We start from the raw sequence: 16,811 nt of genomic DNA on the forward strand, positions 1-16,811 counted from the left end.
TTCCCAGCAGCAGTCAAATTTAGGTTACAGTTCAGTGAAGCGCTTACCCACATGAAATTTGAGTATGGGTTTGAGTCCCACTGTGTGCTTATTCTTACATAATTGGGGTCAACTCACTTCTTATGTAACTTGGTGTTATATAACTTGGTTTGAGAAACTTCTTTCTTTTTTTCCTTTTTGTTTCATCATGCTCTTGGTTATAAGCCATACTCTGTAAGATTGAAATGGCAGAATATTTACATTGGCTCTATTCTGTCAAGAAAGAGTACTGTGAGCTTGGCCAAAATACTATGCAGACTTTTCTTATCTCTACTTATGTAAAATTATTTTAAAACACATAGCAAACATCAGTCAGCATGTCTTATAAGATTCACAATGTAGTAAAAATATATGTTTATTTGAATTAGATTAAAATCTTTATATTAGATGTTTACAATGACAGCATGCAAAGTAAATATTGTAATATAGTCTTATTTTCAAAAAAGATCTATAATAGTCACAAAAATTCATATTACACTTTTGGTGGCATGCACTACACTTCTAAAATGCATTTTAAGTTTCCATATTATCAAAAGTGTCTACTAACTTGAGACCATACAGTCAGTTTTTCATTTGCTTTTCTTCAACCTGTCTGAATATCAAACCTTTTGTCTCTGTGGTTGTACATGCAGAATTACTGAGTGGTTTTGAAAACATTGCATTATAGTTCTACATGAATAGATTAGATCAGAATGTTATTCACTTGCTTTCCATGAACTTGTATTTCAAAGTCAGTCTTAATGGACTTGGCAAGTTACCCTTTGTTTTCTGGAAGATTAATAAATGAAACTATTATATCTAAATTCAATATCTAAAACTTAACACAAACTACCAATGCTGGTTTCCATATTTAAATCCTTTAACATGCAGTGATATATTTAAAAAGACTCGACTGTTAGATATTTTAAGACTACAGAATGTAAGGCTCTTCATGCAAACAATACAATTTCAAGCTACCTACAGTCTTTACATATGACATTATGCTCCAAGCTTTAACTATGGCCCAGAACCAAATCCCACTGAGGACCAGATTTTAAGGAGGCTCTTTTAATGGACTTTAGTGGACCGTGTAGGATGTTCACCCATTTAACCACTGGAGGGAGCATTCTGTATACAACTGAGCATCATACTGCTAGTATTAATCAGTGGCAGAACAGACTCTAAAATGACGGACAATGTAAAGTATCTGTTTGAAAGCAATACTCCCATATTCAAACTGAATTAGAGCCTTTATTTATTCTCTTTCCTATTCCCTCAAAATAAATGCATAATCATGAAACATTATTAAGCCATCATTTAGTTTAATTCACTACCAGGCAATATAGTAGCTACTCATGTGTCAGTTAGTTATTCACACTATTTGAAAAATACAACAGGGACTAGCTTAGCAGTTGTGCTCTACTTGGTCATGGAGGAAAACCAAATTCCATTTCTGATGCTGAGGAATCACACAACTTTGATGTCTTGTCTGCATTAGAGAATGACAAGTGTTGTGGAGCCTGTGGACTGTTCCAGGCACAGACCTGCAGACAAGGTGCCTGGTATTATATATGTAAAGCCTAAATTCACTGGCGCTCTGTATTCTTGTGAAATCATTTACAACAGGGAAAAATAATTTTAAATGCTGCTAAATAAAATAATTGTTTTACACACACTTTACGGCAAGGTAAATGAGTAAGTGCAGGGCAATGCCAGAATCACACCCACCATACACAGATGCAGCAGTTTATATTTTTGGTTTGTTCCTTTGCCTGCTTGGAACATCATGAGCCATGTGAAGAGCAGAGACTTAACATCATTGTGCTCACAGATGCTGTTGCAGAGGGGCCATACTTCCCATTACACCTGCTGCCAGCCTACCATAAGCAGCTTGAGTTTATTATATTTAGTCATTTTGAATATTTTGTTTTTGTTAGGTTACTGTTTTGTGTTTCTCCTCATAGCTGAACCAAAAGTTTCCTCCTCTTTTGTGCTTCCCTGCAAGATCCAGAGATGAGAGCAGTCTAGGCCAGTGTTCAGAGAGAACATGTCCTCTTGTGACACTCTATCAGTCTGACATCTCTGTCTCCCCTAGCAAATACAGTATGATTCTCAAGGAATATATCTGGATTTTAGGCAGGGCTGCAAAGATAAAAGGGCACTGAAGTTGCATACAAAAGGAAATATATTAATTTGGGAGTAAAGGAGATGGACTAGGTCTGCTGCATAGCCTTGATCTAACAGTCCTCTTCCTTTGTTCCTTTCAGAGCTCCAAATGCTTGCGTAAACCCTCCCTAATGTTGGTTATTGTGGGTATAAGGTGTACATGCTAGCAAATATTTTTTCTTTGGGTTAAATTAGTTTGTGTAAGAGTTCCATATTACAAAATATGAAATGAATTCTAATTAACCTTTACATATAAATTTTTCTCTCTTCCTCCTCACATTTTTCAGATGTTTGATCTTGTATTCTTCCCTTTCCAGCCCAGCTCCTTTAAAATACAGTCCCCAGGCAACAATATACCAAGCAATTGTTTATCTACACAGCTAACCACCCCTCCAGTCAGTACTCAAATGAGGCACTGTACTTATTTAATACCAAAATCAAGCTTGAATAAAACAAGAATGTAGAAAAAGTTATACAAGCTAAGGATATAAATCCTACATGGTCTTAACATAGTTTATTCCTATTTTGTATCTCATTCTCCACATATTCAACCTTGAAATGAAAGTCTTTCCCCGCATCTGCTTCTGTCTCTTCAAACTTGCAAACATCAATTGAGTCCTTATTTACATGAAGAAAGTAATTTTTATCCTGATAACACTGGAATTTAACTGAATTTCCTGGGTTCATATGCATGATGAAAAGCTGGTTTTCTTGACTCACTTCTGTTAGCTAAGAAAGACACAAAGAAATGCATGTACAGCATGGATTACTAAAAAATCATGCCTGCAAGGAATAAGGTAAGGGGAGATGTTGCTCACACATGAAATGCATTATTTGCTCTTTTAAAGTCAGAATTCATGTGTCAATCTGGAGGCTGAATCTCTGGGGGTGTCTGCCCACCTGTGATTTTTTTTTCCTGATGAGTACTCAAAGAACTGGAGTTGCTTAGACCATCCACTTGACTCAGATTTCTATCTTAACGGGCAGAATACAATTTCATCTGGGCCATGCCTTTTATCAAGACATTTTCTGTTTTTCACCTTACCCTTTTTTTGCCATCTCTTCTTCTTTTGCTTCCAGTTGCTAATTTCAGACCAGAGTTCCTGGAGAGGGTAGGCACTATCCAACCTACCACCTGCCTCAAGGAATGTACCTTCTTGGGTGCAGTCTGTATACAACAGGCCTATTCCACCATTAATGCTTTGGATACCATGGAAGAAGAGAGAAGTACAACAAAAAGCATCATCACGATAGCTTTAAATCTTCTTCCTGCCATACTATATTGCAAAAGAATGGTGCAGACTGATTTCAACGAGTCCTCTCTGGCGTACCCTCTCTACTAGGGCTGTGCAAGGCTTCGGACAGAGCTTCAGAATCGGAGAAGCTTCGGATGCTTTGGGGTCCGAAGCAGCACTTTCGGGTGGAAGCGTTGCCTCGTGCGGCATCCCGAAGCGGTTTGGAGCTGCCTCGGAGATCTGGCCATAGGGTATAATGGGGAAACAATAAAATATCTATAACTTTGTTGTTTTTTGTCTGACTTGGATGAAATCTTCAGGAGTGGTAGACTCTATAGAGAAAATGAATCCTACCAAGTTTCAAGTAGATTGGTTCAGGGTTTTGGGGGGAACTGGACCCCAAATTCTTGAAAACAAAACTCATGTCACGTCTAGGTGTTACAACATAGTGGGGTGAAAACTGCAGGGATGGTAGCCCTTACTGAGGCCACAAAGCCTGCCAAGTTTCAAGAAAATTGGTGTAGGGGGTTGGGAGGAACAGCACCCCGAATTCTTGAAACCAAAACTCCTGTCATGTCTATGTGTCACAACTGCAGGGGTGGTAGCTCTTACTGAGGCCACAAAGCCTGCCAAGTCTCAAGAAGATCAGTGCAGGGGTTTGGGGGGAACTACCCCTCAAGCTGCAGATAAGCAAAACTGGTGCCATGGGTGCTGTGGGACTGACTGTGTCTGCCTTGGGGCGGGAGGGGAGACACTGCTGCAGGCCTGGCTGCTAAACTGCTGTGATCCCAGTTACCAATCAGTCCATCATGATTCACTCAGGGACCAGGGACTCAGGGACCAGCTCAATACACAGGACCTAGCTACTACATAACGACTTAATGAGCATCAATTAGCACCTACAAAACCGAGCTAAGGAGAGGAAAGACTCAATACAGACAATCAACTGCCCCAAGACAGACACAGTCTTGGCATGAGTTTTGTCTGTCAGCAGCTAGGGGTACAGGGCCCTAGAACCCCCCTGCACCGATCTCCTCCACAGCTGGCACACATTGTGGCCTCAGCAGGAGCCACCATCCCTGCAGCTGTCACTCCTCTGTGCCTTAGCACACGCAGTGTCACCCATGGCACCAGTTTTGCTTGTCCGCAGTTTGAGGGGCAGTTCCCCACAAGCCCCTGCACTGATCTTCTTGAAACTTGGCAGGCTTTGTGGTCTCAGTAAGAGCTACCAGCCCTGCAGTTTTGACTCCCCTGTGGTGTAACACACAGCCGTGACATGAGTTTGGCTTTCATGAATTTGGGGTACAGTTCCCCCCAAACCCCTGCACCAATCTTCTTGAAACATGGCAGGCTTCGTGCTCTCAGCAGAGGCTACCACCCCTGCAAATTTCATCCAAATCAGACAAAAAAACAACAAAGTTATAGATATTTCATTGATTCCCCATTATACCCTATGGCAGGATCTCTGAGGCGGCTCTGAAGCTTCGGAGCTGCTTCAGCCAGACTGAGGTGGAAACCCTGTCCAGAGCTCTGGATCGGATCGCAGCCATCCAAAACAGCCGGTTCTGCAGCCGGATTGGATCGCTGCTGACTCGCACAGGCCTGCTCTCTACACCTTTAAAACCATCTTATTTAACCCTCTCCCACTTACTAAGTGACTGGAGCCTCTACATCATTGAAACTGGCAGGCTATACCCTACATACCACAGGGACCCAAAGACCCTTGTTCAACCTTACACTAGCTCCCTCTTATTCAGATCATTCTGAACTATTTTTTCCTTGCTTGCACCAATAGAACAGCAAATTAAGTATTGGGAAAAAAAAAAATCAATGCTTAATCAGTCTTAAAAGAAGGGAAACTTATTTACTCAGTACTTGTTGGGCTTTACTTCTCACTCTGGTTCCAGTTCAGAGAGGCTTCCTTCAGAAAAGCCAAGGCAACTGTTTTCCAGGAGCATACTGATTGTGACAGTGCAGGGTTTAAGATGAGCAATCCTCAAGTCCCCCACTTAGATGCAAGGAAAAAGGGGTTTCTCATTAACAGGGATCCGGGTTTTCCATTTCCCATGGAAAAACAGCGTTAACTGTGGATTTTGCCTTTTACCAGAGACAAACATGGATTTCTCATTTTACCAGTGAAACCCACAAATTTTGCCATTTTTGCAATGAGCTCCCTGCAGGCTGGCAGAGTTCCAGCCTGCAAGGAGCTGGGAGGGAGCGGGAGGAAGGCAGAAAGACAGGGGGTGCCTCGTGCATGGATATGCACGTGGCCAGAAGCAGCCTGAAGAGCAGCTACAGCAGGTAAGTGCAGTGGGAGAGGGGGATTGAGGCCCCTGTAGGGAGGGAGCTGGGCAGGGCTGGGCTTGCTACCCAGTCATTTAGGGCTTGGGGCCCTAGCAGGGAGCAGGACGGGGCCATGGATGGCTTGTCTGGGAGAGGGAGAGGGCCAGTTCCCTGCTGCTGTGCACACTCCTGGGGGGCAGCTGAGACCTGCACCCCCTGGCGGGGGCGGGGCTCGCACCAGTGAGGAATCCCCTCAACGCCCTGCTGTCCCCAGCCATAACGGGTCGCACCTCCTGGCTCCAGAGGTCCCAGTGGAGGGAAGCTTGGTGGCAGTGAGAGCCCGCAGTCTGAGCCTGCCCCAGGTACAGATCTGGGGGGCGTGGGTCTCCCTCGCCTGCCAGGAGTATGCACAGCAACTGGGAGCCATCCCTCCCCCTCCCCCAGACAAGCCACCTGTGGCCCTGCCCTGCTCCTGCTAGGGCCCTGCAGCCACACATTGCAGCCCCGGGGCCCAAAACCCCACCCACCTGGGCAGCAGCCTCAGCCTGTGCCTGCCCTGGGTACAGATCTGGGGGGCTCTGGTTCCCCCCTGCCTCCTGGGGGTGCATGCGGTAGTGGGGAGCCACCTTGCTTGTGCCTACAGCAAGGGGAGAGTAGGGGCAGGGGGCTGCGGACCCAGGTCCATATCCCTGGCAGCTAGGGGCCCCCTCTGGCAGAACTGGGGGAGCAGAAGCCTTTAATTTTAAATCACAGATTTGGGGGGTTTTAGCAGAGAATCTGTGATTTATTTTTTTTATATCAGAGAAAAATCAGGATCCCTGCTCATTAATCAGTACCACCCACAACATGGAGTAACAATAGATTTACTCAGCACTTGTAGATAAGCCTTTGCTACATGAGGCAGGTTTGTCAGGAAATTATCATTTGATTTACTAGCAACTTTTTAAGCACACATGCACACCCTAACTGAGCTGTTTCCTCTTTTTAAGCCCTCCCTCCAGTCCTGGTTCCTATTGCAGGTGTAGCAGGGTGGGGCCTGTTAAGCCTCTTTTAACCCCTTCCTGGACACTAAGGTGTGTATACCTAAACAAAGCTTCCACTGTTGAATAGAAAATCTTTCCAGGAACCCATTTGAAATGGAGAAAGTGAAAGATGAAATGGACTTCCTGATTCCCAAGTTCCTTTAAAGCAGACTTGATTTTGAATGGCTATGTGACAAGAAAAATAAATCTCTTACCACAAAAACTTTATGGAATTAATGTAGATAAAAAAGGCACAACATTGAGGCTATCCTGAAAACAGATGCCTTTCTCATTTACTTGAATGGATAGTTATATCTGATGATGGTGTTATTACTGCTAAGGGTCAGGTAAACAATTTAGTTGCCTTCTCCAAAGAAAAGTTACCATTTCAAAAGTCTTTTGGAGGAGCATGTTGATTTCCAGGGCTTCTTTCATCTCAATCAATTTTCAGATATGCACAAGGCAAAATGTAAAAAAGACACTAAACTTCGCATGCTCTGCATTTTTCTTCATATATGGTGATTTCCCTTGATAATGATACTTGCTTTTCTTTCAGCTTTCTCATTTGTTTGACTATAGCCAGAAAGATAATTTTCAATGAGTTCTTAAGGACCCAGTGCAGTCTACAAAACCAATTCAGTCTTCGGGCAGCAGGCAATGTTTGATGATGCTCTGGAAGAAGCTATAAAGGATGCAGCAGGTCTTAACATTTTTAAGTTTCCACCAGAAGCAAAAGAAAAAAGACATGAATCCTGGTATTTCAATATTATGGCAAAAGATGCAAAAATCAAGAGCTAGGCAGGTTTCAATTCTTTGGAAATTTCTTATCAGGCCTTTCCACAAATGCAAGATACTTCCCATCTTTCTTCCAGACATCGGAATGCAAAATAAAGTGTCTCTGGTGCAACATAGGCCTTCCTTATGAGGAACAGGTTTCATTTATTTTTACAAACTTGGACTAGAACCAGAATAAGCCAGTGGGCACTAGAAGTCAGTCAAAATGGGCACTTCTCTTGTATCCTGCTTTCCTTTACAATTTTTTTGCCACATGCTGCTACCTGTTGCATAAGATTAGATCCATATCAGGATTGGCAAGGACTTCTATGGTTCTAAACAACTGCACCACTAACATCCATGAATTGTGTGTTGCATAACCTCACAGAGGCCTATTTCCACATTTTTAAGGTTTCACCTTAGATTTCATATATTTCATAGATTTCATAGATATTAGGGCTGGAAGGGACCTCGGAAGATCATTGAGTCCAGCCCCCTGCCCAAAGGGCAGGAAGTCAGCCGGGTTCATAGGATCCCAGCAAGATGAGCATCCAGTTTGCTCTTGAAGGTGTTCAATGTAGGCGCTTGAACCACCTCCGGTAGCAGGTTGTTCCAGACCTTGGGGGCTTGGACAGTAAAGAAATTCTTCCTTATGTCCAGCTTGAAACGGTGTTGTAGTAGTTTATGACCATTCGACCTAGTCGTCATCCCTTGGGGCACTCTGGTGAACAAACATTCCCCCAGATACTGGTGGTCACCCCTGATAAACTTGTAGGTGGCCATCAGATCACCCCTGAGCCTGCGCTTTTCCAGGCTAAAGAGCCCCAGGGCTCTCAGCCTGTCATCGTAGGGTCTGCTTCCCTGACCTCTGATCATGCGCGTGGCTCTTCTCTGGACTCTCTCAAGCTTCTCCATGTCCTTTTTGAATTGTGGAGCCCAAAACTGGACGCAGTACTCCAGCTGCGGCCTCACCAAGGCCGAGTACAAGGGGAGAATGACGTCCCGGGATTTGCTTGAGAAGCATCTATGGATGCAAGCCAGCGTTTTGGTCGCTTTACTAGCCGCAGCATCGCACTGCAGGCTCATGTTCATCTTGTGGTCAATGATGACCCCCAAGTCTCTTTCTTCCATAGTGCTAGCCAACATAGCACTGCCGAGCCTATAAGGATGCTGCAGGTTTTTCTTCCCAAGGTGGAGAACCTTGCATTTATCGGCGTTGAACACCATCAGATTCTCATCCGCCCACTTGCTCAGCCTGTCCAGGTCAGCCTGGATCACCCGCCTGTCTTCTGGTGTGGATGCTTTTCCCCAAAGTTTGGTGTCATCTGCGAACTTGGCCAGTCCGCTTCTGACTCCAGTGTCCACATCATTAATGAAGATGTTGAACAGTATGGGTCCAAGGACAGAGCCTTGGGGGACCCCACTGGTCACAGGACACCACGATGAGTGACTTCCATCAATTACTACCCTCTGGGTCCGACCCCGGAGCCAGTTTTCCAGCCAGTGGATCGTGGAGGACCCAAGGCGACAATTGGCCAGTTTCTCTAAGAGGTGATTATGGGAAACCAGGTCAAAGGCTTTTTTGAAGTCAAGATATATGACATCAATCTCTTCTCCCTTGTCCAGGTGATAGGTCACCTGGTCGTAGAAGGAAATGAGATTGGTCAAGCAAGACCTACCCGCAACAAACCCGTGCTGGCTATCCCTTAAGATGTTGGCGTCGGCCAGTCCATTAAGGATGGCCTCTTTGATAAACTTTTCTAAGATCTTCCCCGGGATAGAAGTCAGGCTAATGGGCCTATAGTTAGCCAGATCCACTTTCCTCCCTTTCTTGAAGATAGGCACCACATTGGCCTTCTTCCAGTCTTCGGGCACTACACCAGAGCGCCAAGAGTTTTCAAAGATCTGCGCTAGAGGCTGGGCTATGATGCTCGCCAGCTCCTTGAGTACCCTGGGGTGAAGATTGTCAGGGCCGGCTGACTTGAAGGTATCCAGCTTCTCAAGATGTTCCTTCACGAAGTCAGCATCAATGGAGGGCAGGGGATCACCCTCACCCGGACTTCCCTGTCCCATAGCAGGCATGAGCGTCCCATGGGACTGATGAAAGACCGACGCAAAGTACCTATTTAATAGGTTGGCTTTTTCCTGGGCATCAGTTGTCAGTTGCCCCATCTGGTTCAGCAGGGGTCCAACGTTGCCCCTGCTTTTCCTCCGGCTCCCCACATATCTGAAAAAGGACTTTTTGTTGTCCTTGATGCTCAAAGCTAGTTGGAGTTCAGTTGCAGCCTTGGCTTTCCTGGTCTGCTCCCTACAGGACCGGACCAGTGCAGAATAATCCTCCTTGGAGGTGACTCCCATTCTCCATCCTTTGTAGGCCTTTCTTTTTAGCCTCAGGAGGTCTGCTAGGTCCCTGGAGAGCCAGGGGGGCTGCTGTGCCCTCTTGCTGCCTTTCCTCCGAGATGGAATAGACTTAGTTTGTGCATTGAGGATTTTAGGATAAAAGCATTTGTAAGATGTAAGATTTGTAAAACCCTTTGTACTGGACTAGCTACAGCACACACACAGTTGGAATTCCTAATCATAGTAGTGATAAAACTGAAGGAAGGAATTTTAATTACATTGATAGCATGCAGTTAAGACCTCCCTTTTAACAATATGCAAGCTTGCACACCAAGTTAAACATTATAGCAAGAGTTTTGTCATCATTTATTAAAGGAACTTCCTCATTCTTGAGTGCTCCTGTGTCCTGTAGGTCATTTTCAGTTCAGGAAATTCTTAGTTTCTCCCAATGGCAATTTTTACTAGATCAGCCTTCTCAGTTGGCAAATATAATTTCCATTAGCCTAGGCCAGTGGTTCTCAACCTTTTTAGACTCAAGGCAAACCTCATTAGACTCAAGGTATCCCTCCATAATTCTGGTGAGTTAATCTGAACCCCATTTAAAAAACAAATTTATTTATGGCAGTGTGTACCTCCTTGTAGAGGGGCCAGGCAATAGGGGTGGCCACTCAGGGAAGAGCTTGGGTCTGAGCTTATCTGCTTATCTCCTCACACCTCAGCATCCTTCAAAAGGATTTCACGGCAACCCATGGTACCCAGGCACCCTTTTTGAGAGTCACTGGCCTTTGCCCATAGGTCTGATTGTTTCCAGCTCAGAAACTCTGTTTATTGCAGCTCTCTTTTTTAACATTACATAGCTCCAGGCTTCTTTCCGCATTAAATCATTAGCAAGAAACCATGAAGGTAACTCTCTCATATCACATGTTAGTTTACTATCTTGATGGATATATAAACCCACAAATACTCCCAGACACTTTGAGGGGTTCAGCTTCTCCTTTTCTGGATTTAATTTATCCATAATGACAGGTGAACTGAGGGATGAAATGCTCCCTTCCATAAATCATTACAGACTTGGAGCCATCAAGATGGCAATCCATACAGCCTTCTATGAAGAATTTAATGGAGGACATCCTTGAAGAATGAGACCATAAAGACTTCAGTAATTTATATTGTCCATGAGGGAGGGACCATAAGTGCCCCAAATTCCAGAGTCTTCTCTTTATATAGAGCCAAGTAATCCTAGCAGGAAGCAATTACATGAGCAGCAGGGATCCAGGTTTTCTGTTTTCCATGGAAAAAATGGGAAAAAAGTGGATTTTCCCCTTTACCCAAGAAAAACACAGATTTTTCATTTTAACAGAGAAATACATGGCTTTTAATCTTTTACAAAAAGCTCTACAGGCTGGCAGAGTTCCACCCTGCAAGGGGCTGGGGGGAGCAGGAGGAGGGCAGTCAGGCAGCAGGTACCATGCACATGGCCGCCAGGCAGCCTGGAGAGCAGCTCCCACAGCAGGTAAATGTGGTGTGGGGGGAGGAATTGAGGCCCCCATATGGAAGGAGGGAGGGAGGGAGGTGGGCAGGGCAGGCCTTTGAGAATGGGATATTTTCTTCCCTGTAAATTGGCATTCTTACAGGAGGCCTTCTCTCTTTTCCTACTGAAAATATAGAAGACAAAAGGACTTTCATCTTTGTAAAGGAGGCCTCTAGTAGCTCAAGAGCCTGGGACCACCCAGTTTCCCTTGGATTTCCTGCAGGGAAACCTCTCCCTGTCTTCCAACAGGTTCTACTGTAAACCTAAGTGTTCTGAGTCTGGATACACTTTTACAAAAAGACCAATTCACAAGTAGCACAGCTTGATTTGTCTGTATTCTGTTTCACAGAATAAAATGTTTAAAAAAAACCAACAGCCTCAGTGCATTATATCATTGGGATGTAATCACCAGCGTTGTACTACTTCTTCACTATACCCCTTGTACAGGATGTGCCATCCCCTGGCCTCCCCCATGCCCATACACTCACAAACATGCATGGAGTTTAATTAGATTGACCATGTACCTGTTGGGCATCTGGCTCCTCCTCATTGTTGCACGCTGCCATGCTGAGTCCTATGGGTTGTGAATTCAAGACCTGTGATGCCAACCACTTGAATTGGTTAATTTCGCTTTAGCATTTGATCTGTTTTAACCACTGATTTTTCTAATGATGGCTGGCTAAATTCTAAACAAAATTATGTCATTACCTTTTGTGGTCAACATGAATGATTTTTTTTTAAAATGACTGGTTCACATCCTGAAATATATTTAGGTGCCTGAAAGTTATTTAGGAGCTATATGCCTAAACACCTCTTAAGACCTGGGCCCTTGTAACCACCAGTTCTATAAAATGAACTAAGTGGGACCAGTTACCAAAGGAAATACTTCAGTCTATGTAAAATACAGTTTCAGATTGCAGCGTGTATGACTCATGTCATATTTTAACAGTATCTTCAAATCATATTACAGATACAGGGCTGCTACCTTAGTCCAAATGAAACAAAGAAATCTTATTAGAGTAAAAGAATTACTCATATCTTGCAGGAAGAAAAAAAGGGTTCCTAAACTTTTCAGGCCGTCACTGAATGTGTTTTATTTTCATTGTAAACTGGAACCATTTTTAAAACAGTGTCAGGAAATTGCTGTGCTATAACCTGTTTCATCAAAACAGTTTGTTTCATATGTAAGATTGTTAGAGCTCAAACGTCAAATAATTCATGGATTACATAGTATGTCCTGGCGTAAGCAATTTATGACAACTTAATGGCTGAAACAGATAAATGTTTTAAGTTGTTGTCCTTTGAGGGAGGAGGAAATACTGATTGAGATAATATAGTTAACATAATACAATTTGTAGAGTGTCCTTCCCCAGACACCTTCACAAGTTGCTTTCTACAGAAAGTTAATTGTCAATGAAAGAGAAAAGTTTTTTAAAGATGGAATCTGAGGAATTGACTCTATTTATCTACTCCAGTGGTTCTCAACCCTTTCTGGACTTCAGCCACCTCTAATTGGACAACCCTCCATAACTTTTGTGAATTGATGGGGGTCACAATTTCAAAAACTAATAGATATATTGCAGTGCTTACCTTCTTGCAGAGAGGCTGGGAAGTGGGGATGGAGAATCCTGCAGGAAAGGGGAAGCCTGAGCCTGTACTTATCTGCTTAATTTAGCTGCTTATCTTCTCACACCTCATGGCACCCTTCAAAGGATTTGAGAGCACACCAGTGTGCCCAGGCACCAGAATCACTGATCTACCCTATTAAATGCGCTCAAGTTTAGAACATATGCAGAGTCTTGGGAAAACTGAAAGGGATAGAGAGGTAAGGTAATTTTAAGTAGGGTATGAGGGAGAACACTGGAAGATATAATAAATGTATATTTCTTACCTTCAGATCTAGTTGTTTCTTGCTCTCGCTCAGTAGGAGAAAATGATTACATTTTGATCTCTGAGTCATGGTCACCAAATCATTACAACCCTTTTTAGTTCCATTTTCATGTACCATATCTAAAGTATAAATTTGTAATTTAATGCATATTTGATTTTGGTGAATTAAAATGCAACTAGAAAATATTCTTCCAAAGAGGCAATATTCAGTTTTCATTGTATATTATTTATAACACTAGAAATTAACTTGCTTTACAATATGCTTTAAAATCTTTGCATAAAAAGCACTATAGATATTATTTAAATCCACCTACTAAAAGTGAATGAAATGCATCGCAGTAAGTTCTGTCAGTTATATTTGTGGAGTAGTTTGATTTACTTCATAAAATATTAGTTCCTAAACAGTAGGAAAATACAGGAGAACAGCTGTAGATTAATAGTACACTATTTGGCCTCACCAGTGCCAAATAGAGCAAGAGAATAGTTTTCCTTGATTTGCATGCAACACTTCCGTTGATATAGCCTCGTATACTATTGACCTTTTTTGCCAAAAGGGCACATTGTTGGCTCATATTCAGCTTATGTTCCACTGTGAACCCCAAGTAATTTTCTTCAGTACTTCAGCCAAGTCAGCCCTTCTCCAGTGCATTTATGCATGCGATTGTTCTGTTCCAAGCGTAAGACTTTGCATTTGCCCTTGTTGAATTTCATCCAATTGATTTTGGACAATAGCTCCAAGTTATCCAGGCCCTTCTGGATCCTGTGCTACCCTCCACTTTACCCAACTTGGTGTGATCAGCAAATTTGCCAAGTGTACGCTCACTGCTTTCATTGGGCTCCATAAAAAAAGCTAAGGTAAATGGACAGGCAAGCATCATTAAGGATTAGCAGTACCTTTTTGTAACATTACTAATTTTCTCTCTTACCCTCAACAATCCTTTTCAAAACCCTATAATTTTAGTCTTTGGGCTCTAGTCATAAAGGTCTTACCTTGTTCGCTGCTTGTAAATATGTCTAACCATGCGATATCTAAAACGTAACAGAGTAATATATTTTGTAGTTAGTTTTTAGTTGGCAGAATCTGAATACCTGTTGTAAAATATTTAAAACTATTCTTCAGCAGTGTAATATTTAGTTTTCAAGTACTATGTTTCATGGTGTGCAGGTTGATATGGTGTATAGGTCGACCCCTGGCTTTCCTATTTGAACAGTAAAGATTTTCATAGGCACGGTGTGCAAGTCAGGGCCGGGCTCAGTGCTCAGCTCGTTTGGCCCCATTCTCTGTGAGTGGCACGGCCGGTGCTGCTCACAGGGGATAGGGCCATGCCAGCCAAGCACCAAGCCTGTCCCCATCTCCTGCATCCCAAGCAGAGTGCTGAGCCCAGCCCCGTACCCATCCCCTGTGAGCAGAGCCAAGCCCAGTGCTGCCTGGTGCTGCTCGTAGGGGATGGGGATGCATACAGGGCTGATCTTAGCGGTGCTCAGCTAGCATAGCCCCATTCCCTGTGAGCAGCACTGCCTGCAGGGTATGACGCCCCTCCAGCCATGTGCCACCAAACCTTGTCTCATTCCCATGCCTGTCCCCATCCTTACGCCCTGTGAGTGGTGCCGGGCTCACAGGGGATGGGGCTGTGCTAGCCGAGTGTCAAACCTGGCCCTGTCTGTTGTGAGCAGTGCTGCTAAACACTGAGCCTGGTGCCACTCGCAGGGGACGGGGCTGGGCTTGGCACTCAGCTGGCGCAGCCTCATCTCCTGCGAGTAGTGCTGGTGTGGCCCAGGCAGTGTTGCTTACAGGGGATGGGGCCACACCAGGTAAGCCCAGCCCCAGCCCCAATTTTCTGATATAACACAGTATACAAGTCAAGTTTGATTTTTAAGACACAAAAATTGGGTTTCAAAACCCAACTTATATGCCACGAAATATGGTATATCAATTGTTATACCAATAGGAATAAGACTTAATTTTCTTCTAAGCATTTACTGTTGCTATGAATTTCTATACCTACAATTAGAATTGTGTACCACATGGCCACATCTGTATTCAAAATCTGACAATTATCTTCAAAGTCTTTTATGACATAAATCTTTTATGACATAAATCCACGAAGAGAAGGATTAGTAGGGCAGAGTGAGTATTTAATTCAGTGGTTCTCAATCTTTTTGTGATTTAAGTGGTACCCAATTAAAAAAAAACAAAACTATATTACAGTGCTTACTTCCTTGCAGAGGGCCTAGGAAGGGGCAGGATGGGGACTGGCTAGGCAGAGAAGTCTGAGGCCTCATACAAACATTCAGCTTCTCCTGGGAGAGCAGCAACTCTCCCAGGATAAACCACAAGTGTAAAGATGTTCACACTTTTTCTCCCAAAGGAAAAATGGCTGGTCCAGGGAAAAAACCCCCACAAAAAACAACCTAGGAACAATTAGGGTTAAATCACTCCCAAAAGAGTTTCTTCTGGATAGCAAGTGTCTATATGTGCTGGGGCTTCTTTCAGAAGAGAACATAGTCCTCCAGCATCCTCTCTCTTCCAAGGAAACAGTGTGTTGCTCAACTCAGCTGCTCCAGCATGGAGCAGCACATACTCCCTTCACAATCCCTACATTGTGCTGCAGGGAAACACAGGCTGACCATGGGCAGCCTGAACTAGCCAGTCAGGGCTGGTCTATGCTCTGCTGCCATCTGACACCAGACAGACTAAGGAAGCATGCAGAGCATGCTGAGATATGTGCACTGGACCAGATCCCCCCTCTGCCCCCACCCCTTCCGGCTGCACAGTGTCAGCACTGCAAGCTTTCTGTTCTTTGGGGCCTCAGTATTCAAATATCTGTATACATGACTCTGGGGAAGTTTTTCCCCAGAAGAACAAACCTGGAGAATTCGCCCAGATCAAGAGCCTGTGCTTATCTCCTCACACCTTGAGGCACCCTTCAAAGGATCTCACAGCACCCTGGTTTAAAACCACTGCTTTACAAATAAAGTTAAATCACACTTGGAGTGGGAAAGTGTTAAGTGCCCTTAAGATATTTGTTCAGTCTCCTCTTGAAGACTTCCAAGGTTGGGGACTACACCACTTCCTTGGGAAGTCTGTTCTAGATTGTAGTCACCCTTACCATAAAGAAGCTCTTCCTTACATTCAACCTGAAACCATCCTTTAACAGTTTATGGCCATTGCTCCTTGTCCTCCCCTGGGGTGCCCTAGTGAACAGTTTCTCTCCCCTTACACACTTATAGATGGCCAACAAATTCCCCCTCAGTCTTCTCTTCCTCAGGTTAAACAGTCTCAGCTCCCTTTGTCTTTCCTCAGTATGTTTGTACTCAAATCCTTAATCATTCTTGTGACCCTTGTCTGGACCCTTTCAAGATTCTCCATGTCTTTTATGTGCAGTGCCCAGAACTGGACACAGTACTCCAGCTGGGGTTTCACCAGCACCGAGTAGATATAAAGTATTACTTCCTTAGCTCTACTTGCGATGTATCAGCTAATGCATCCCAGTATACTATTAGCTCTGTTGACCACAGCGTCGCAGCGTCACATTCACCCTGTGATCTGGA

The 16,811-nt window shown here is 43.8% G+C and overlaps 1 protein-coding gene across 9 annotated transcripts in view; it reads right to left on the minus strand.

Annotated features, from left to right (window-relative positions):
- Positions 1-359: 359 nt before the first annotated feature.
- LOC102577390 (uncharacterized) overlaps positions 360-16,811 on the minus strand; it is a 49,744-nt gene continuing 33,292 nt past the window's right edge. For 6 of the 9 annotated variants that reach the window (XR_009460967.1, XR_009460968.1, XM_059724749.1 and 3 more), the window contains 4 exons: positions 14,250-14,288; positions 13,261-13,379; positions 11,894-11,965; positions 360-2,913 (listed from right to left, as the gene is read on the minus strand). Coding sequence is in view for 6 of the 9 variants with exons in the window: in XM_059724749.1 (XP_059580732.1) it covers positions 2,689-2,913; positions 11,894-11,965; positions 13,261-13,379; positions 14,250-14,288 (455 nt within the window). In the remaining 3 variants the exon portion in view is untranslated. Of the gene's footprint in view, positions 2,914-3,229; positions 3,385-11,893; positions 11,966-13,260; positions 13,380-14,249; positions 14,289-16,811 lie in introns of all 9 variants that reach the window. The other 3 variants (XR_009460969.1, XM_019478208.2, XM_019478210.2) reach the window with 3 other exon arrangements.

Source organism: Alligator mississippiensis, chromosome 3, assembly GCF_030867095.1.
Source record: "Alligator mississippiensis isolate rAllMis1 chromosome 3, rAllMis1, whole genome shotgun sequence".
NCBI classification, from domain to species: Eukaryota; Metazoa; Chordata; order Crocodylia; family Alligatoridae; genus Alligator; species Alligator mississippiensis.